The sequence below is a fragment of the Chrysemys picta genome, chromosome 13, assembly GCF_011386835.1.
Source record: "Chrysemys picta bellii isolate R12L10 chromosome 13, ASM1138683v2, whole genome shotgun sequence".
NCBI lineage: Eukaryota > Metazoa > Chordata > Testudines > Emydidae > Chrysemys > Chrysemys picta.
In genome coordinates, this window is record NC_088803.1 from 51,489,242 (window position 1) to 51,511,698 (window position 22,457).

Genomic DNA, 22,457 nt, shown 5'->3' on the forward strand with positions numbered 1-22,457 from the left:
TAGCATTCTCAATCTGAGATTTAGACTAAGATGTTTTTTCAAGGGTACCTCATATTGGTCAGGTGTGTGTGTGTGTGTGTGTATATATATATATACACACATACACAGCACTTATCCCCCTATATATAGGGGATAAGTGCTGAAGAAATTGTGGAGTGAGAGAAGATTTATGCATATATGGTGGACATGTCCACTCATTAGAGAGTATTAGGATGCAGCTTATTACCAAATACCACAATTTGTTGGATATTTATTGATCCTTTGGTAATCCTCCTGGGCTTTCTATCAGAAATGGTCACACATAAGGAAGTGAAGAATTAATCTCTCATCTGCTAGTAGCTGCAAGGTTACTGGTAGCCTTGGAAAAAGATAAATAGTCCAACACTAGAGGAATCATTCAAAAATGTGGGAGGTGGTGGTTATGTAAAAATTGATGCACCAATTGTGTACCCAACACTATAGACAGAGGACAAGTACTGTAGTTACTTAGCTATTTGGTTACGATTTATTCAGTACTCAGAGTATACTCATCTCTTCCCCCCCCCCCCCCACTCCCCGCCCCTCAAAAAAGAAAAGCACTTTCCAACTTTTTTGAATATTAACAACTGATAGTGCTACCTGATTTGTTAAATGTGTAATCAGAAGTTTCACTCGGTTTTATAAAATCACCAAAACATCATGTTATGGTAATATGAAGATGCTCACTCTGTAGTATGGTAACACCTTATTTAATCATCAGATCTCTATTTTATTACTGTAAGTTTCTCTAAAGCTCATTGTTGTAATGATTGTTATGTCTCCTGATATTTATATGGCAAGGATTTGTAAAGAGGTTAACTTCCTAAATAAATATAGTTTCAGAAAATATTTTTAATGACCTCAGTAATTATTTAAGTAGGTAATACTGTTTTGGGATGATTGAAATATTGGTAACAGAATGTCTGCCAAAAAAGCCAATGCAGCTCTTACTTACGTTTTTTTTATATCCTATCTCCTAGAACTGGAAGGGACCTTGTTTTGCTTTTGATAACTGTGCAGACTGTTCTGATCCAAAACTGGAACTTCAGATTAAACAAAAAGAGATACATTTTCAAGAGTCTTACTAACATTAGACTTTGGAGAATTAAAGCATGTCAGAGAGATCGGTAGAGGGGTGTGTGTGTCTGTCTGTCTGTCTGTCACACTCACTCACTCATTCACTCACTCACAGAGATGTGGCGACCATGCAGTAGATGTTTCAAAATGTAGAACTAAAACCACTCGTGAACCAAAGTTAGAGTAATGCTAATCCATACACTTAATAGTAAAACTTTCAAGTTTGTTAATTTAATTGAGACTTGAATTTTAATACTCTGATGCTATGTTCGTTTAATTTTGTACATCTATTAATGGACCCTATTATTGTTAGTGAAATCATTCCAGAAGTTGTCAGTTATTGACTATTTTATCTTTTGAAATCTTTCATCTGGGTTAGTAGAAATGTGTTGGCCACATGTATGACTTCATCTAGTAAATATTTTCATTTTTTTAAAAATGCCATTTTCTTCAAAACTAGGACTTTTCTTATTAAATATTTCTATTTAACTCTTTGAGGAGCCACATTACATTTAAATACTAAGTAGAACTCAGGCCTAAATAATCCAATCCGAGTTAATTGAGATCTTGTTTAGAGTATTAAAAAGAGCTTTGATAAGCTCACATTTTAATAGTTTTGTCTGTGATGATCTGTTTTTCTAAAATTGACTTCTGCTCCACAATTTTTTTCTTTAGTCTCAGATGCTTCCATTAGTTGTTAGAGGGGCTACATTTCTATAGAACTCCTTCCATTATTTCTCATAAATACTATATCTAATCACAAAGGAGGGTAGAAAACCCAAAATCTTAAAACCACAAAGCAGTGTGTAAAACTGGAACACGGGAGAGGAGGATTTTGAAGCTTACTGAATTAACTACTAGCAAATTGCCTTAAATTTAACTTGTGCTAATTCCCCAGTGATCCTTGACATAAAACAGATGCTCTAGTTTGACATGGGTAGACAAAAAAACTAATTCTTCTGAATTTGAGGCATATTTAATTTTCTCCCCCAAAGACCTCTTATATAAAAAGTACAATGATGTTATAAATGTGGTGAATGTGGAACAAAGTATATAAGGTGATCGGTTCTGTGACACGGATCAAGTAATTTATAACTGTTTCTCTCAAATTGGAAGATGTTAAACTTTACTAGTCAAACTGAACACAAATATTCTTCTTATTGCCCACAAATTTGAAGATGACAGATAATGTGGAATTCTCTTGGTGGGATGGCCACTAGTCCTCACAAATAATATATTTGATGTCAGAAAGTATTTTTTTTGTCTCCTCCTGCCTATCACTCCCTCTGGAAAGACTCACAAGAAGTTTCTCCAAAGACTGAAGATAGCAGTCTCCAGACTTTCTTAAATTTAGGGAGACCGGAATGAGAAATTCAGTCTTTCTTTCCAGTAGTGAGGTGTTATCAGTTTTTTCCACTTTTCTTTTGTAGCTATTCTGCCAGTTTCAGATTTACAGTTGAGTGATTTTTGTTAGTCTCAGAGCTAGCTTGCTCCCCTTCCCTCAAGTAGATGAATCTAAGAACCCGAAGCTTAGAAAATTCTCAGCATGCAGCACATCTCTTTGCATCAAACATAAGCAACTTGTCTTCACTTTCAAGGCCCTTCACGGCCTATCTCCACCCTACCTGTCATGTCATTGTCTATCAAGAAGTTGACTCCCACCTCTGATTGGTTGCTGATGCCACCCTCCATTTCCTACTTATTAAACTGTTTTAAATAAGCACTTTCATGTTTTCTCCTATGCTGTCATCACACTTGGGAGGAGCCCCTCCATAAACATCTGCAAAGTTATCGAAAGAGGCTCCTTCAAAACGGTTCTTAAACTTTTATTTTTCCATGATACCTAGAAAAAGTTGATAGCACAACAATGGTCTAACTGCTGAGACCATTGTTTGTTATGCTGACCAATATTGTCCCATTGTTTTCTTTTACTCCATTTTGTCTCTTGTATCATCCTTAGATTGTAAGCTTTGTGGGGCAGGGTGGTCTTTTTGTTCGTGTTCTACCACAGTGGGATGTTGGTCCATGATTAAGGCCTTTAGGTGCTACAATAATACAACTACGGTGCTTTTGCAGTAAGCCACTTTTCATGGCCCTGCAGAGCCTGGTTTCCAGTACTCTTACCACTCTTGTATTTAATATTTTAATAGAGCCTGAACTCAGAGCAGAATAATTGAGATCCCCCACTTTATTTGGGCCGATCCTCACTCCAGACTGGCTTTAGTTCTCATGCAGTCTGCCTCTGTCTTGTCTGACAATATCACAGCTACTTACTGTCAGCCCTCCGCCTCAAGATTCCTGGCAGATTTGCATGGCCTACACTCCAAAGACCCTGCCCCATAGGGAAATATTTTTGGGGAGAGTCCAGAGTTTCACCCCCAAAATGTATCCTCCAACTCCTGCCCTTCTTTGGTTCGTGATTCTTTCATCCTGCCCAGAGGCTGCATCTTCTGCCAAGGTCTTGGTAAGTGGGAGGGAAGGCGATACTTGGTCCTTTATTGCTAGACTCTAGAATCTGGTCAGAATATACTGAACAGGAAATAGCCAAATCCAGTTAGACGCTCTCCTCATCCAGTGAGGCTAGCAAGTGCTCTGTCTATAAGGACAAGGCTAGTAAAGATTGATCCAGGTCAGCTTCAGGGGCTCAGTCTCAAAAGGGTCTAGTTCAAGAAGCCCTGCTTGAATTTAAAATAAACCAAAAAACTAAGAAAAGGAGCAGGAGATTCACATCACAAGCTAGCACAGATTCCTTTATCCTAGCCATCTTCAATCTAGACACTTACACTGATTTCATCATTGTGGTACAAATGGCTTTTCTCTGTTGGAAGATAACTAGTAATGAGATATATATCCAGAAGGCAGACAACACACAAAGTAAAAATATACATATAGCCAAAATAAGCTGAAGGAAACACACGTAGTGGCAGAGGTCTTCCTTATCAAATGCTAGGGAAATTCTCTGAACTTGAGATGGAAGGCATTGAAGAAGAAACCCAAGAAAGGCTGCTGCTGCCTAAATTCTTCAAGATGGGTGAAAATGTTGCTAAATACGCTTGATATTCATAGCAAAATAAGGAAAAGTAACTCCAAGGGGAGCCTGTTTCCAACGAAGTCCAAGAAGTTGCTCCCTTTCATGTAAACTTTCATGTTGGAATGGGAACACCGAAAGGAAAGACAAAGACACACACACACACACACACACACACACACACACACACTGTTCACTTCATAACTGTGAGATTTCTTGCATCTTCCTTTGGTTGGATGATGGACCACACATCTGATCCTATATGGTTGTTCCAATTTCCTAAAAGGCAAAGCTAACTTCTACAGCCTCTAAAAGTAGATGCAGCAGTGGCCTCTTTAATCAAAAATACTGTCCTTCCATCTGAGGAGGGGGCTTTCACGAGCCCACTGGTACAAAATTATGATGCTGTGGCAGTCATGTTCAAATCATCGATCACAGTATTTCTAGCCTAGACAGATCTAACAGTTTTTTCTTTCCAAATCCAAACATTGGAAGAACTGATTTTCAAATGTTCTCTCACTTTGAGGAGAGAAGACTCTGCCTAATTCTTGTATAGGGTCTCTAAGGCTATGTCTACGCTACCGCTGGATCGACACTCTGGCAATCAATGCACCGGGGGTCGATTTAGTGGGTCTAGTGAAGACCCGCTAAATCGATGACAGAGCGCTCTCCAGTCGACCCAGTACTCCACCGGGAACGAGAGGAGCAAGGTAAATCGACGGGAGAGTGTCTCCTGTCAACCCCTACGTCGACCGAAGCTACATCGACTCCAGCTATGTTATTCACGTAGCTGGAGTTGTGTAATTTAAGTTGACTTACCACAGTAGTGTAGACGTGGGCCAAGATTTGTGGCATGTGTAATGTCTTCCAGTGCAATCTCCAGAACACCTGTATCTGAGAACTTCTTGTTGAACCTGGAAATCTACCTGCAGTGATGTCATCCAGATATTCTGCAGGTACATAGCATCAGCCTCTTTTAATTCATGCCAGAAAGGCTACCCTCTTATGGGTCTTGTTTTCCCTGGTGCTTCTTTAAAAGAGCTTCTGGCTACTCCCAAGGAAGAGGATAGATATTCCCAAGGAGGAAAATCTAGGGTTTACTCCGTCTGGAATTTAAACACCAAAAATAACACATAGCTACCAGTTCTACCTGTCCAAGGATTCCTCTTCCCTTGGAAGAGGCTACTATTTTCAAGCATCACTGGTCAAAGATCATGTGACTGGCACCAGAAGATACTACGCCATGGGATTTTCACATTCCTGAGGAGACAGTTATATTCTTGCAGACCTCAAGGAACCTCTGCAGACAAAGCAATGTGTGAAACAGTCGCTCATCTTCTGAAGTTTGAGAGAAGTCTTATAGCATACTATACATCTATTGATCTAGACTATCTCCACATCCCAATTTCTGAAAGTCATTGGAGATGACTTAGTTTTGCATACTAGCTGCTTTCATGGGATGGGGAAGGAATCAAGGCATCACAACTTTTCATTCTGTGCAATGACTGACTTGTAAGGCACTCAGTACAGGGAGTATGGTAAAACTACTCAGATTTTCCAGGCAAAGGAATAGTCTGCCCTTGCCATGGATATTTTGTTCCAGCCTTGAAACAAGGAGCTTCTCTACTTCTGAGTGAGCCTTCTGCTTCGCAGAGCAATACCAAAAATGCAGTTGGAAAAAGTTGAATTACTTATAATTGCCCATACTAGCTGTGGCGGCCCTAGACCTCTAATATCTTGGTCTTCTGCATAGCACTGTCAACCCGTTTTCATGGGAGGGGGAGTTTTCTGCTTGATCAAGGCTCAGTGACAGACCCAGGACTGCTCACTTCCAGTTAACTTGCCTCATCAAAACAAAGTTCAGTTTCTAAATGAAATAAGGAAGTATCCTCTGCTTTATAATGGAGGCTCCTATGGGCTCCCAGCTATTAAACAATTAGACCCTAATTTATAATTGCATTTTAGAATAATTATTACAATGGAGATCAAACAAGATGAGTAGACTAGGTTTGAGATGGGCAAAAATTCTGCTGGAGAAGCCTTAAAATAATTATGGAACTAATTACACATACAATTGAAATTTTGGAAAAACTAGTGAATTCTGAGGTATGGTATTGGGGAGGAGTGCTTCAGGAGATTGTCTTGGCTTTGCCAGCTTCATGTATTCAAAATAATTTTTCTGAAGATGGAATTATTTCACCTGAGAGACAAAGATAATGTGCATAATGTCAACAGAAATAATTCTCTCAAGATCCTGGAAGGACAACACATGTCTGATAGAAGCTGAATGGATAATGAGCTTAATTCCTGGCATCACAGAAGAAAAATCAATCAGACTATAGGACAGAGGTGACTTATTTAATGCTGTATGAAAACCATATATGGACTATGTTCATGCTGATACTGGAAAATTAAATAGTAGTTTATCACTTCACTTGTGAATTTGATCCTACTTGCATTATGGAAAAAAAGTTAACCTTAACCAACCTTGTTTTATGAATTTCTTTAGAAGAAACAAGCTTGAACATTTAGTAGCTTTAAGAGGGGAGACTTCTGCTGACAGTTAATTAAAGATGGTCAGGGAAAATATACTGATGTTGGTGAAGCTAGTAACGTCATCCCGTCTTGGCAGGAATCTGCTGTGAGGGTCTTCTGAATTAGTGGGTAAAAGTCCAAGTCTGATGCAACAGATACTGTTTTGGGAGTCAGAGAATCCTTACTATGCATACATCCACAGTATTTGGTGAACAAATAGTGCTTTAGGGGCCCTTGATTGAAAAAAGGGTGGTTATATAGAGAATAAATCAAATCCATTCAGTTCAAAAAGTATGCCTGGCAAATAAATTGTATACAATACTATTTATCATGACACTAAAAATGTTTTGATCGTAAATAGAAAAGGAGTTAAAGTTCAGGTGAAATTAACTTCATAGTCTTCATACATTACAACTTTACTTGATTGAGTGAGGATTTAAAAAATTCCAAAATGTGGCTTCAGATCTTTGTCTGATTTTTCTCTGACACCGTAACAGCATTATAGCCCCAAAGCAACAATATAGCAAAGTAAATGGCTAGTTTCAATTGGCTTTTACTATTTGAGTATTTAGAGTATTTAGTGTGTTATATGTAAGGTTTTTTTTTTCCCCCTGAGGACATACTACTGCTACAGGGTACTATTCAGTGGTTTGCATCCGTTAGCATAGTTTCAACTCTACTTCTTGTTAATCAAATCTTAAATGATAAAAAACTGACAGGTATTTTACCTGGACCATTTCAATAACACAAAGCTTGTCTACAACACTAACGTGTTGCACATTAATTGGACCATGCTGACTGCTGGTGTGCACTAAAGATTCCTTAGTGTTCTCTGACTTAGTGCTGCTTGAAACAGTACTATGTTAAAGCACACTAGGGAACCTTTAGTGCACACCAGAAGGGTATTCACGCAACAGTTAATGCACAACATGTTACTGCACTTCAGAAATCACACCTCCCATAGTGTGCATTATCCCACTGTGTAGACAAGCCCTTATTGATAAGCTTTTTCACCAAAATTCTGTGTTAATTTTAAGTATAATCAATGGTACATGTAAAATGTCTGAGATGTTCCTGCATATTTGAGATTGAACTTCCACTCTGATTTCTCTTAAAAATATGAATTATTTGAATACTAGCATTATGGATAAGATTAATCACATAAGGAACACACTATCTGTGCTAGGCAATAATTTTTGTTTTATGGTGACAAGATAATCCTAGAAGAGCATTTAGTGTGGTGCAGTTTCATTTCCTTTCACCAGGGCTATTGACAAAATACATTTTTACGTTTGTTTTGCATTTTGAAGTAACACTTTCCTTTCTCCCTCCAGAGTCTGTGGACGAGAAAACACAAAGATTCCCAAATGAATAACCGAAAGGAAGATATGGAGATTGCCTCCCATTACCGTCATCTGCTTCGTGAGCTCAATGAGCAGAGACAGCATGGCATCCTCTGTGATGTTTGCATTATAGTGGAGGGGAAGATCTTTAAGGCTCACAAAAATGTTCTGCTCGGGAGCAGCCGCTACTTCAAGACTCTTTACTGCCAGGTGCAGAAGACATCTGACCAGGCCACAGTCACTCATTTAGACATTGTAACTGCACAGGGCTTTAAAGCCATCATTGACTTCATGTATTCTGCACACTTAGCATTGACGAGCAGAAATGTCATTGAGGTGATGTCAGCTGCTAGCTATCTTCAAATGACTGATATTGTACAAGCTTGTCACAATTTCATAAAAGCAGCTCTTGACATAAGTATAAAGTCTGATGCCTCAGATGATCTTGTTGATTATGAACTTGGGGCCGCTTCCAGCAGTAGTACAGATGCTTTGATTTCAGCAGTGGTGGCTGGTAGGAGTATTTCTCCGTGGTTAGCTCGACGAACAAGTCCAGCGAACTCTTCTGGAGATTCGGCCATTGCTAGCTGTCATGAAGGAGGGAGCAGTTATGGAAAAGAGGATCAGGAACCAAAAACAGATAGCCACGATGACATTTCATCCCAGTCTCTTTGGTCCAGTGACATGGGCTATGGGTCTTTGCGTATCAAAGAGGAGCAAATTTCACCATCTCACTATGGAGGGAATGAATTGCGTTCTGCCAAGGATAGTGCAATACAGAACAGTTTCTCAGAACAAGGAGCAGGGGATGGCTGGCAACCCACTGGACGCAGAAAGAATAGAAAAAATAAAGAAACTGTGCGTCATATTACACAGCAAGTAGAGACTGACAGCCGGGCAAGCTCTCCAGTGCCATCTTTTTTATCTGCCTCAGGATGGCCATACAACAGTCGTGACTCAAGTAAGGTTTTTGTTTTGTTTTTTTTCTTTTGATTTTCAGCAATGACCAGCTGTAGTAATGCAAATATAGACAGTATTTTGCTTATGGCACACTGTTGTCATTCACTGAAATAAAAATATTAAGGACTTCTGGGGATTGATAATGGAATATAGAACCTTATATCTTTAGGTCATTTATCCAAACTTATCTCTGGATAGTAGAGAACTGAAGTCATAGTCATCTCATAGATATGAATTTGTCTGTGAATAAAATAGTGGCTTAAGTCAGGTCCTTGATGTACAATTGTCTGTCACCAAAACTGCCATTCTTAGTAGCAGTGTTGGTAAAGGACTGAAATTGGACTTGCCCACCTGCTAAAATAATCATTTCAGGTCAGGGCTGAGGAGCACTGGTTGTATAGAGTAAAGGAGTCCTTTTAATTGCTACTGCATGTGTTCTAATCTCTGCATCTTAATGAGATTACTGTTTCTAACACTGCCTTCTGGTACCTACAGGAGCGCCAGTTTCACTCGTATGGCCTACTTAGATCACTCCTCAATGGAGGAACAGCTATGGTGTTGACAGAAGGGGCAATTAAGGACAACATAGCGTCCACGTTCCTCCTTAATCAACTGTCAGCCAAGTGTTTAGTGGCTTTAAGAATGGAAGTTCTCATGTAGTTTTATGGTTTAGACCCTCTATTAGTTTATTATGAATATCTGCAGTCTTTCAGATGAGCAGCTTTAAATGCGTTGAAAGGGAGACAAACACACTCTTCGACTCTTTTTGAATCTTCATCAGTGTTTATCTTTAAAATAATATGAAAATTGTCTAGCTACATTCACTTTATCCACCAATTATTTAGGTTCAAGAATAAATATTTGCCTATCAAAATTATGGCTGAGATTTTCAAAGGAGCCTGAGCATGTTAAGTGCCCAACTGCCATAGAATTTCAATGAGTACAAGGTGCTCAACTCCCTTGGCCTTCTTTGGAAATCCCAGCCTGTCATGAGTTATTAACCAAATCTACATTACTGCATGCTGGTACATAAAGCCAGGAAAAAGGGAGGGGTGTGTGTGTGTGTGTGTGTGTGTGTGTGTGTGTGAGAGAGAGAGGTGTAATGTATAAAGTAAATACAATTATATGTTTTCATATATCTTGTAAGAAACAACTATAATTTTAGGAAAAAATTCTACATAATTGATACTATTTGAAGTTGAAGGGCAGTATTAGTGAAATATTTGTGGTCTGGAATTTGAATGTTAAATGTCATGGAAAGTCAAATTAGGTGGAATGAGTAACAGTCTAGAAATATTTTTGGATTTATTTTGTTGTGTGCAGCAACAAGCTTGCATATAATTTTGATCATCCTTATTGGTTAATGATAAAAACCTAAATAATTTTAATTTAAAACCAACAATGCCAAATGATAATATTGGCTTACAAGGAATTTTGGATTTATAGTTCTCAAACTTCAGAGTATTCTTGAATAAAGCCTGTTGTTCCCGTTAAGTGCCTATGATGTTATTCAAGCATAAGTATTTCTGGCTTGCACACAACCCCATAAAAACCACTCAAGCATTTATATTATTCAAACTGCGGACATTTTTGGACTGGTTTATAGAGTAAAATACAGGTATGCTGGAATGGCTGCAAAAATGGAACTGCAAAACTAAATTGCAGGGATATGTTCGAGGATTGTTTTAAAAGTATAGTTTCTTAAAACATACGTCAGAGATATTGAGTGGCATAATACAAGAGATTCTGCTGTTGGAATTAATAGGGTCTGTGTCACTGAGTTCCTAATTATTACGATACTGAACAGTATTAACTTGAAAATGGTCACAAAAACATCCTACCCCCATCCAAAAGAGATTTCCAGCATTGATTCAGAGCAGTCTTCAGACATCTGCTTCAGTGGACACTATCAAATAGTTTAGGATGGCTTTAAATCTACATTTTGTGTGTTAAAACTAGGGCTGTCAAGCGATTAAAAAAATTAATCATGATTAATCACACTGTTAATAATAGAATACCACTTATTTAAATATTTGTGGATGTTTCCTACATTTTCAAATATATTGATTTCAATTACAACACAGAATACAAAGTGTACAGTGCTCACTTTATATTTATTTTTTATTACAAATATTTGCACTGTAAAAATGATAAACAAAAGAAACAGTATTTTTCAATTCACCTCGTACAAGTACCGCTGTACAATCTCTTTATGGTGAAAGAGAAACTTACAAATGTAGATTTATTTTTGTTACGAAAGCAATTATGTGAACACCAAGGGAGGAGAAACTGCTTTTGTAGTTGGCTAACTTGGTGTTCGCACCTCAACTGCTAGAAGAGGGTCTCATCCTCCCTAACTAACCTCGTTATCTCTAGTCTGATTCTTGCCTGCATATTTATACCTGCCTCTGGAAATTTCCACCACATGCGTCTGACGAAGTGGGTATTCACCCACGAAAGCTTATGCTCCAATACTTCTGTTAGTCTATAAAGTGCCACAGGACTCTTTGTCGTTTTTATTTATTGTTCACTGTTGAAATTGAGTGAAATGCCAGAAATAAACAAACGGGGGTGATGCCAGCACAGATAGGGACCTACAGAGATCTGGCTGCTGCACCGCAAACACTATGGTCCTGAATACAGGCAATCTTTCTGAAGAAGGGAGGTATCTGAAGGCTGGCCAGCCCGTGGTATTCCCACTTAAGCCAGCTGGAGAATTGATCAGAGACAGAATTCTCCTCCTCTTTACTGTTGCAGAGTGATGTTGCTTCTTTGCAGCATATGTACCAGCTCTCCACAAGACTCTGTTCTCTGCCACAAGAGTAGGCTTGGCTTGAATGCTGCTCGGCACACTTCTGCGAGAGCACTCTGTGATCCATCATAGTGCCAGAATCAATCCCTAGAAGTGTTTTAAGTGACCAAGACACACTGTTTTTCTGTTTCACACCTTGTGTATTTGCTTCCTTAATCTTTGATACTTAGGATGCTTGCCAGTTGCAAATTTCCTTCCTGTGCCCAGTTCTGCAGATACGTTGGATGAAATGAAATCTAATTAAATAGGCTATTCACGTGAGTTCACTTCACCATTCCAGTGAGTGGAGATAGGAAAAAATCAGAGCTTAGTTTACCACTTCCTCCACTCCTATGCGTAATAGGGCTTTCTGCCTCAAATTAATATTTTCCATCTCCAGCAGGTGGAAGCAACCCTCTTGCTAGCTACTAAATCTAATAAGCTGCTAGGCTTCAGAACTGAGCTTAGGTTAGTCACTGATATTTTTTGGTTTCTTTAGCTTCTTAATTACCTATTTATTTAGTGTCCAAAAATATGCTAAGCACCTCATAAAGCTGTAATAGATATGCCCCAGCCCCAGAGAACTGATCATCTAAATAGGTAAAAACAAGAGATGATGGCAAATGCATGCCATATGCAAGCAAAGTGTTAGAGGTAATGTTTAGCATGTTTTGTTACCATTACCTTTTAACAAATGCCAGCCCCCTCCTTACTGTGAATTTAATAGCCTCCACCCTAATGAAAATCTTTTCAAACTGTCCCTAACTTTTTATATAAGGTTCTCTGTCCTCTTTGCTAATCTGAAAGTGGTCTTACCCATTCAACCCATAGCCAAGGTGGAAAAAGTACTACCTCAATTGAAGGAATTGGTGCTTGATATACCATCGTCATGTGTCTGTTTGGGATACCTAGGAGAAAAAATTATTTAAAACTTACTACAGATTTTGAGGCCTCATCTCCTCTTCATCTTGTTGAAATCTGACTGGAAGTATCTTGAGACATCTGATTGTCCTGGAATCAGGTCTTTTAGAATAGTATTTGCAAAGGCCACAGGTTAGTGTAGACCTTCTGGCAGCCTAAAATGATGATTCCCTGAAGGCCATTACAGGTTTATAGTCTGAAAGTGTTGATACCTTGCATTTGTTCTTCCCTAGAATTTTCTCTAGACCCTATATAAATAGGAAGAAGCATGATCGTGTGTGGCTTTTTGGAGTGGGAGGAGAGTAATACAGGGTTCCATTGTCATCGCCAAGTGCCCTTAATTTATTGGTAACTTTTGATGGGTGGGTATTTTAGAGTTGCTGGGTTGACATAGGAAAAGAATGAAAGTAATTTATTTCCTTGTTAGGACTTGAAGTAACCAGTGCTAGTCCAGAAACCCCTCCTGTGTTTTGCAGAAATAATTCATGTATTAAAACTTTGATGCTGTTATGGAGTTGATTATATAGTAAGTTATTTTCTGAAATTCTTTGCTAGTGTACACAACTGAACTGTAAAGGAGCTACCAGTCCTTCAGGGTAATGGTGCTTATTTCAGTGGGAAACATACATTTTGTCAATACAGGCACTGCATATTAGAAGGGTCCTAAATACCATAGTAGGCTGTATTTAAACCCCCTAGAGTGGAGCCTCAAACCCCAAAATATTCAGATTCTTGGTGAAAAGGCCAAGAGAATAATCCATGGATCTGTTGACTCCCTATCCCAGATGTGAATAGAGACACTGCTTTGCTTCCCTGAATTCCACTACACCGCAGGCCAGTTAATTAAATAAAGCAAAGGTGTGGAGTGATTCTGATAACATTGTATTGGCCACAGGCACCATGGTACTTGGATACTATAGAAATAGCAAATGGGGAAAGGGATTCTTACTGTTCCCCATTAAGTCTGGATCCACTTTCTCCAGGAAGGAATGCAGAAGCAGGATTTGCAAAAGAATCTGGAGTAAATTGAGATTCTAGACTGCTGAAAATGTGACACATGCGTCATAGTCAGAATCAGATAAGTTGCAATTTTTGAAGGATGGCCTTAATCGCACAAAATGTTTGTGGATCCCCTCTCATTGAGATCTTTGGTGGTATCCGGGAGGTGAAAAAGGTTCAAGCTTGGTGAAGTTTGCTATGTCAGCTGTGTGGTCCAGTTTATATGTTTCCTGGCATCTGTGGACACTTTATTTAGCTGAAAGGGTCTTTCATGCAGATTTCTTTAGTGCTTTTGCTGTGTTCCTTTCCCATTGCTATTTGGATTACTGTAAATTGTCTTGCCAGTCTGTCTTTCCCTTTCCTCATATCTGGGATATGCTGGGGGGTTTTTTCTCATAATTTAGGATACTTTAATTGTCTTACCTGTCAGTTGCTTTCCTATGAGATGCCTGTCAATCCACCCCTCCTTTTTTCAGTTTAGGGGAAAAAACACTATACTGTTTGCTCTGTGTTTTAAGTGTATGCTATTTAGTTGTTCTTGTAGCTAGGCAGAGCGAAGGGGTTAAAGTTCCTGGGATGTTCTTGTTTACTGACACCTTTACACTGTATTCATATCTGCCAAGTAATAGGAGCAACCACCTTCACATGATTACTAGATCTTCACTTGGTTAATCTGCTAGTTTCTTTTTTGCAAGTCAATTATTGGGGAAAAAAGTACTCCGCTGTTCCTTTAAGAAGGTTTTGAGACTTATGGAAAGATGTATGCACCTTTACAGTAAGTCTTTTCTGACAAAATGTACTAGAATCACAACTTTTAAAATATAAATTGAGAAATGTATTTTCACATTGCAACTTTTGTACAATTGTTTAACCAAGAAGAAGCTTTTTACAGAGATTTAGCTTAAGAACTTGGCTGGCTTATTTTTCAACTTCTTGTTATAAACCCTTTAGCATTAGTAAAGAATTAAAATGCTGCTGCTTGGATTATTCTGAATATAAAAGAAGCATCTGAAGTTTCAGACAAGGTCTTGTTTATTTTTTAGACTGTTCTGTTAGTGTTAGGAATATTCCCTTTACAGGATTAAATAGAGTCAGACTCTGGACTATAGGATTTGATGGTATTAAAGGTTGGCCTCACAGAGGTCAGTTATCTTCACAGGAAGAGCTGTTAGCCTTGCAAAACAGATGGTTGCTTTTCTCATATAATTGAAACTTCTGCCACTGTGTGTGTGTGTGTTTGAGAAATTGATTAACGGTTTTGCTAATACATGTCAATTCAAGCACAGTAGTTCTGGTTCAGAAATTTATTTCTAAGGAAACACTCCCACTCATCTTTTGAATCTTTGCTCCCAAAAGCGTGGAATGCTTGTTAATGGTTTAAAATAAATAAATAAATAAAGTCATGTAGCAGTAGATGATAATTTTTCAAACCAAAACTGAATACATTCGTTTTCCAAGATACAGAGTCTGTGGAACTTATAACCAAGTTTCAGCAACTAGCACACGTAATAGCTGTATTTTGAATGAGAGGCTCTAGTTGTTACATTAATCTTATGGGGTTTAAAGGGACATCGCTACCAAATTCATCTACCATCACAACTGAGTCATATTTCCAAGATGTACATTGTGCATTTATTATCTAATTAATATTAAAATGCCTTAAAATTGTTGGGACCTGAGAAACCCAAACACTCTCCAGTCAAAACCCTTTATGCTGGGAAACATCTAATGTTGCCAATGGCGTGGAAGGCTCAGCCACATAGTTTGATTAGAACGCCACACAGTCCTGCTGCCTGCTGTTGGAGGACTGTCGTCTGTAGTCCTGGTGGAGAATTCAGCTGGCTGCACGCTCTGTTATTTTGAAGCGAAATTAAGAATGCTAAATGATACAAAGGGGTGTTTGTAAAATGGAACAAGAATAAAAGCAAGAGAAAACATGCAGTCTCTTCAGCCTCTAATATTTTCATACAATGTTTTAACTCTCTAAGCATATAGCATCAACTTCACTATTTAAATAAGCTTCTTTAAAGAGTGGAGGAGAAAGTGCCTGTAGGCTACCAGAGCAGTGCAAGCATTTGATGTGTGTTCAAACTAAAGTGTCAAAATGTCAACAAACTATTTCCATTTTCACATAAAGTGTAAAGAGAAACCCTAGAAAAAAACCAGTTTAAATTGTTTTAAGCTGCTAAGGTAGTATTTACTAAACGAAGACAACCTTGGTTCTGAAGTAAGTGTTCAGTTTGGTCTCTGTGGGGAGTGGTATGTATAACTGCGAAATATTCCATGAAATGTTGTTCAGAGCATTTAAGTAGGTTTAAAAAACCCTCAAGAAGTATTTCTTTATCAAGATAACAAAAAAAATTAGTGTGGCACTTCTGTGCAAAACTGCTATTGAATACAGATGTCAAACTTATTTACCTAAAAGATTTTAATAATTGGAAGGGCAATATTGTACTAACTTTCTTATTTTGCACATTAGCTTGAACACTACTTGAAGATACTTTAAGACTGCTATAGGAGTAGAAAGAGAGTGAATAGAGCAATGTATTGGGTTCTGTTCCATGAGATTGGAGTGAAGAGTGGTCTTGCTGAACTGAAGAATAAAACTTGAATACCTTTGATAGTACACTAGACTCGTGAAGGAATGATATCTCTGAAAATTAAAATACTCTGTCATAACACAGAGCAGCCTTGTTTATACCCTGCTTAGGTTCCTAGTCCACAAAATTTTCTCAATATTTTTGGCTTGGAAGAATGTCTTTCTACAAGATATCAAGATTCCCATCACACATTGACCTTGATATCCAAAGCCTTCAGATCCTGACTGACAGGTCTGTCATGGTTACAAGGCTAGATGCACCTCTGTCTCCTTTCTGGTTTCTGAGTGTACCCCATCAAGTGTCTACCTCTCCTGGGATGGAAGCCACAATTTTTCCCTTCACAGATGGGGCCTTGGCTGATGGTAGCCTGTGTACCAACTGCACTTACACTGCAAGTCCAAGTGGAATTTAGTATTTGGTTTTCTTTCCTTGCAGCGGTTCTCAAACTTCATTGCACTGCGACCCCTTTCTGACAACAAAAATTACTATGTGACCTGGTGGGGGGGAAGCAGGAGTGGAGCCCAAGCACTGCTGCCCCAGGCTGAAGCCCTTGGCCTTCGGCCCCGGGCATTACCAAATCTAACACTGGCCCTGTCGACCCCATTAAAATGGAGTCACAGCTCACTTCGGGGTCACAACCCACAGTTTGAGAACTGCTGCCTTAGGGAGTCTGTGACCAGTGGTGAATATGGCGACAGGTCATTTCTATTGACCTATTAGGAACAATGATCTAGCAGAATACTATTTGCTGAGGTAAACTGCCAACCATGGTCCCAGAAGGACTTGTGTTCTCAAGCTTATATCCAGCAAATGGAGCTTCCTGTGATAGACCTTTTTGCCACCAAGAACAAATGGTCTCTGTTCTTTGCCAGAATATGTACCCGCCCAAGGTCCTTGGGGAGGCATTTACAGCTGTTGCTTCTTTGCTGCTATAGTATCCGAGGGATAGCCGTGTTAGTCTGGATCTGTAAAAAGCAACAGAGTCCTGCGGCACCTTATAGACTAACAGATGTATTGGAGCATAAGCTTTCGTGGGTGGATGCCCACTTCGTCGGATGCATCTGACAAAGTGGCATCCACCCACGAAAGCTTATGCTCCAATACATCTGTTAGTCTTAAAGGTGCCACAGGACTCTCAGTTGCTTTTTGGTGCTATAGTTGTTCAAGATGGCTTCATCACACATGTGCAGTCACACTTTTGATTGTAGTGTATACTTACCCTAACAGCTATTGTAGTACAAAAAAACCCCACTGAAATCCTTTTCGGTTCATTATTTTCGCTCTTTCCAGATATGAAGTCTCCTACCTGCAAGCTATTCTCACCCCTCTACTAAAAATGCCCAGGCACTAGCCTTTCAAAATCTCTCCAAGCTGTTACTCGCCCATCCTTCCCAGCAGCTATCCCTCTTTCCAACTCTGCTACTAAATTTTTCTGTAGTCCCGCATCACATTACAGCCCCACAAATTGGTATGTAACCCTTCTGTAATAACTTAATCCATCACCCTAGGATATAGGAAGTGTATCTGCACGGAAGAAGAGATAGTAATATGCACTAAAAATCCCATTTTAGATAGTGTTTTCGAAGTGTCTGAAATTTTTGCAAATAAACCAGAGATTCAGTCTGTACCTGGATGAGATGGCTAAGAGACTTTTTCCTTCTGAGCAAGATGCAAACTTCAAAATTGTTAGGTTACAGCAGAAAAATTAACCTTATTCCATGCACTCTCCATCATAAATAAGCTTCCACTATTTTTCTTAAATATTTGCAGATCAACTTAAAAGAATTTGCACAGTACTGCAGAAGTTTGAGAAATACTAATGCCCCCATATGCCTTTTCTAACCTCTTGCCTAGGTTAGGTAAGGGAATAAGCAACCTTTTTTGACCTAGTGTTAAAGCTGCTACTCAAGACTTCTGTCCCTGCCTGCTTGAAGGTTAGAAGTTATTTTGAGGCACCTATCAGCGCTTGTCCCAAACATCATCGCATAACCTAGTCAAGTTGTCTAAAATAAGAATTATTGGCAACTTGTAGAGAGAAAAGTGCAGATTTTAAAGGAGGAAAATAATGCATCTACTTGGATACTAAAAAGATCCCCAGGAGATGAGACCAGAACATACATGACAAAGTATTGAAATGCTGCATATAGCATGGTAGGCAAAATCTTTGTCTCCTACAGGCTGCAATGGCATTTCAGATTGCCAGAGCGATTCAGTCTTTTGTCCATCATGGTTCATATTTCCCTCCCAACTTGCCTGTCTTTATTGCAGCCTGGCTGGTTGGCTCCATTATTACCACCACCACCACCAAAAAAAGGTGCCCTTGATGGGAATTGTACTCTTAAAGCACGAAGTTATAGCACCTTAAATTTTGACCACTTTATTTAAAGTGTTTGTATCTCCAAACATACAATATTTTCCAAGTACCCTTTTTCCAATATATTTTGTATAATTACTGTACTTTTGTTCAGGGTAATGTGTGTGTCTCAGCAGACTTGTCTAAGGCAAGTTTTAACAAATCACTGGCTGGGCTAGGGTTTCTATCTTCCTACTAGAGATTTTTATATCAAATAGAAATACAGAACTTACGGTTAAAATCTTAATTGTGGAAGGTGATGGGGATGGTATAAGAGCCTAGATGGCATAGACTGAGTTGTACATCAGGGACAGCTAACGGACACTGAGCTTCCAAAAAAAGTTGTTTTTTGTTTCATTTTCTGCAACCCAGATGCCATATGTTGCCACTCCTCAAGTGGTGGGCATATTTGCCATATATTTGGCACAAAAGAACACTCTTGTTGACTCATAATTAGTATAGTCTTCATGGAGGCACTTTCATATGTTGTTTCTGTCGATGAAAATATCTCTTTCCCTGTTCTTCCTCTTTCTAAATGGCAGTCTCTTTTCTTTCAGCTCTGCCTTTGGAAAGATCTGGTGAGTGAGACAATGATATTAAAGTTTAACAATAAAATTGAATGATCTCTGCAGAAGTTCTGCTATGTAAGAAGAGGGATATGTTGCTTCTGAGCCTGAAAAGGAGGTAAATAAACCAAATTTGCAGCAATCACCAGACAATTTATTGCTAGTTAATTTGTCAGTTTTTGCCTGTGCAAAATGAAAACCATGTCAGGTAATGGGTAAAGAAACTTCCTTGCCCAGCCAGACACTGTATTTAGGCAATTCTTGAGTCCTATGTGACTCAGTGGAGCTAAACTAAGTGGTCAGGAGGTTTATATACAGAAAGAACGAGGTGGTGGGGACATTAAAATGTAAATTCATTTGGTAGCTGGGAGCCATTACAAATGAGCCATATTGGTTTCCACTTTCAGCATTTTATACATTTGTCTCCCACATTGAAATCTTCAGTCTGGTTTTAAATGTAATGGCTCCCAGCTACTAAACCATTTTCAAATTTTCATAGCTCCCTCTGTGGTCCAGGCTATTCATAGTCTGCTATCTGTAGACTTCCACTGCCTTCCATAGGTCAGCCAAGCATGATGATGCAACTTTCTGATGTATTTTTTGAAGGTTTTTCAGCCTGTCAGGCCCTTATCCATCAGACTGTCCTATTGAGCTGTAGATATTCATAACATGAGGGAAAATGTTGGAGTTCTCCATCACAAATAGAGAATCATGACATTGGAAGAAAGACAAATGTGTACAGCCATAAAAATTGTTTTCAGGTTAAAAAGTACAGAAGAAGTACAAAAGAAGAAAAGTGTGTGATCACTGAACACGTTGACGTTTGCATGCATGCTGTTTTGAAAATCTAGCTCTGATGTGTGTAGTGATCCCCATCCTATGAACTGTGTGGACAAGACATGAAAAATCATAGAAAAGTAATAATGGACCTTTACTAATTGCAGTAATTTGGAAAAGCCAGAGACGATCAATATGTTTAAGAAAAATTTGCTGAAACAATACAAACACTCAAGTATTGTTATGCCTGCTAATTTTTTTGATAACCAGACGTTTTGCTGCAACTATATTACAGTCATTAGTACCAGGGGCAGGGCTGACAGCGGGAGCCCCAGCCACTGTCAGCTCAGAGAAATGGGGTTCTACTGTACTAATGGGGAAAAAAGTGTGGTACAAACCTTAAAATGTATTTAAATTGTGCAAAATAAGCTAATTAAAATCAAAATTGCTGTGGAAGCCTAATATTGTGGGATCTGCAGTATCACAAATTAAGTAAGCCTTGTATATGAAATTCTTCTGCAAGAAAGTTATTTCGAGATCTTTGTGCAAGATAATTTCCCTATATATGACTTCCTGTCTTCTGTATATCTGAGTGGGATGCACGTCATCTAACCCTTCATAATATGGATTGTTAACCTTAGTCAGCAGAACTCTCTGTTCAGTGAGTGGGACACCAAAGGGACACTTCCCCGGTAGAATGTGGATGGCGGGCATCTGTCTGCAGAGCTGGTAGTCTAATTGGCACATACCATCATAGAGAATGAAGGTTCTCTAGAGTCTGCTCTAGGGGAAACAAATTTGAGGGTAGAGGGCCATTTAACACGAATACATACGGGTTCAGTAGTTCATATTCAGCATTCAAGGACAATTACAGAGGAGTCTGTGCTGCTCCTTGGATGTCGCTTGGAAGAAGTAACCTGGATCAGTCCTCCTGAATATATCTGGATTAATTTAAAAATTAGTGAGTGGGGGAGATTGGATACTTACCATTCAGCGAACTGGCATTGTAAAAGTTTATAAGAATTCAAAACGTTAATTCTCCCAAAAATACATATTTTCCAGCAAGCCACCAAAATACACAATGGTATGTAAGATGTAGAAAAAGAAGGTGCAAGACATCATCATCAGCTGAGGCCTCGTTATGTCATAGGCAGATAGTAGTGTTTTGGTTCACTGACATTGTAATTGTAGAGGTATTAGCGTCTCACCCATTACTTAGAGCAAGTCTACGCTACAAAATTAAGTCAACCTAAGTTGTGTTGAATTATTGCCTCCACAGTAATTAAATTGTTTTTGCATGTCCACACTACACTTCTTGTGTTGGTGGTTTGCATCCTTTCCTGGAGCACTTGCACTCGTTTAACTCAGTGTGGGGCATTGTGGGACGACTCAGAAAAGCAGCAACAGTTGATGTAAGCAACGCAGTGTCACACTGACACTGTGCTGATTTAACTACATTGACCTAAGCCTTATGCTACTCCTCTCGCGAAGGTAGAGTTAAGTCAGTGTAGTGGGCTAGTTATATTGATGAGAGCTACATTTTATTGTAGACACTTACACAGTTAAGTTGCTTTATGTCGACCTAACTCTGTAGTGTAGACCAGGGTTTATTTGTACCAATGGCCCCATGAAGTTTCTGCAGTTAATGGAATTGTGAATTCCCATCCTCTTGTCACTTACTTTTTTAGGTATTGGCATAATAAAATCCTTGTATGAAAGGGGCTATTGAAATATATATTTAAGCTCAAGGGGAGCCTTTGGACTTTTGTTTTTGGTCTCTCTTTCTAACCATCAAGATGGCGGTTGTGGTGGTTTTTGAGTGAGCCCATAAATTTCAGTGAACTCTTCTTCTAGGTTTATATAATGTGTTTTTTATGTAGATAAATTTTTACAAGGAGGTTTATAAAATACAATTCTATCAAGTGAAATTTGGAAGAGACTGATTGATTGCTTTCCAGAGTAATTTTCTATAAATTAGCTAACAAAGAGGTTTATGCTATTAGTTCTATCAAGTTTTGTTTGAAAAGGCCTAGACTCTATCCTTTTGTATTTTGTGTGGACTCCATAAAGGAAACCAAAGCCTCAGTCATTCTGTTGTAGATTTTATTAAGTAGACCTTAATGATATACAATTATCTGTCCACTGAATGTCAAAGGACGTCGTGTCTAACGAGACACAATATATAGTATAACATAGCATTTTGAGGTTTTTTGCACCTCTTACAGATGCTGTAGGTTGTACGCTTTCTTTTGTAGATCCACTGTTTGGTTGCCGTATAGTTAGGATGTTTTTGTTTAGCACTGCAATTGTACAGATGTGGAAAAGGGGGACAGAAAATAATTCGTCGAAGACACAAGTATCTACAACAGTGATGCTTAGTGTTACTGGAGCAGGATGAAGCTGTAACCTGTCAGTCTCCTTTTTATTTTTTGAGTTCCAGTGTTAAATATAAAATTGAACATTAGTGTTTGAATATTGCTACATTAGTG

General features: G+C 38.7%; 1 protein-coding gene across 13 annotated transcripts in view; it reads left to right on the forward strand.

Moving 5' to 3' along the window:
- Positions 1 to 22,457, forward strand: part of ZBTB46 (zinc finger and BTB domain containing 46) — a 102,473-nt gene that overhangs the window by 20,169 nt on the left and 59,847 nt on the right. For all 13 annotated transcript variants that reach the window (XM_042847380.2, XM_065566226.1, XM_005291746.5 and 10 more), the window contains one exon: positions 7,993 to 8,962. In XM_042847380.2, the coding sequence (XP_042703314.2) occupies positions 8,026 to 8,962 (937 nt within the window). In that variant the 5' untranslated portion in view covers positions 7,993 to 8,025. The remainder of the gene's footprint in view (positions 1 to 7,992; positions 8,963 to 22,457) is intronic.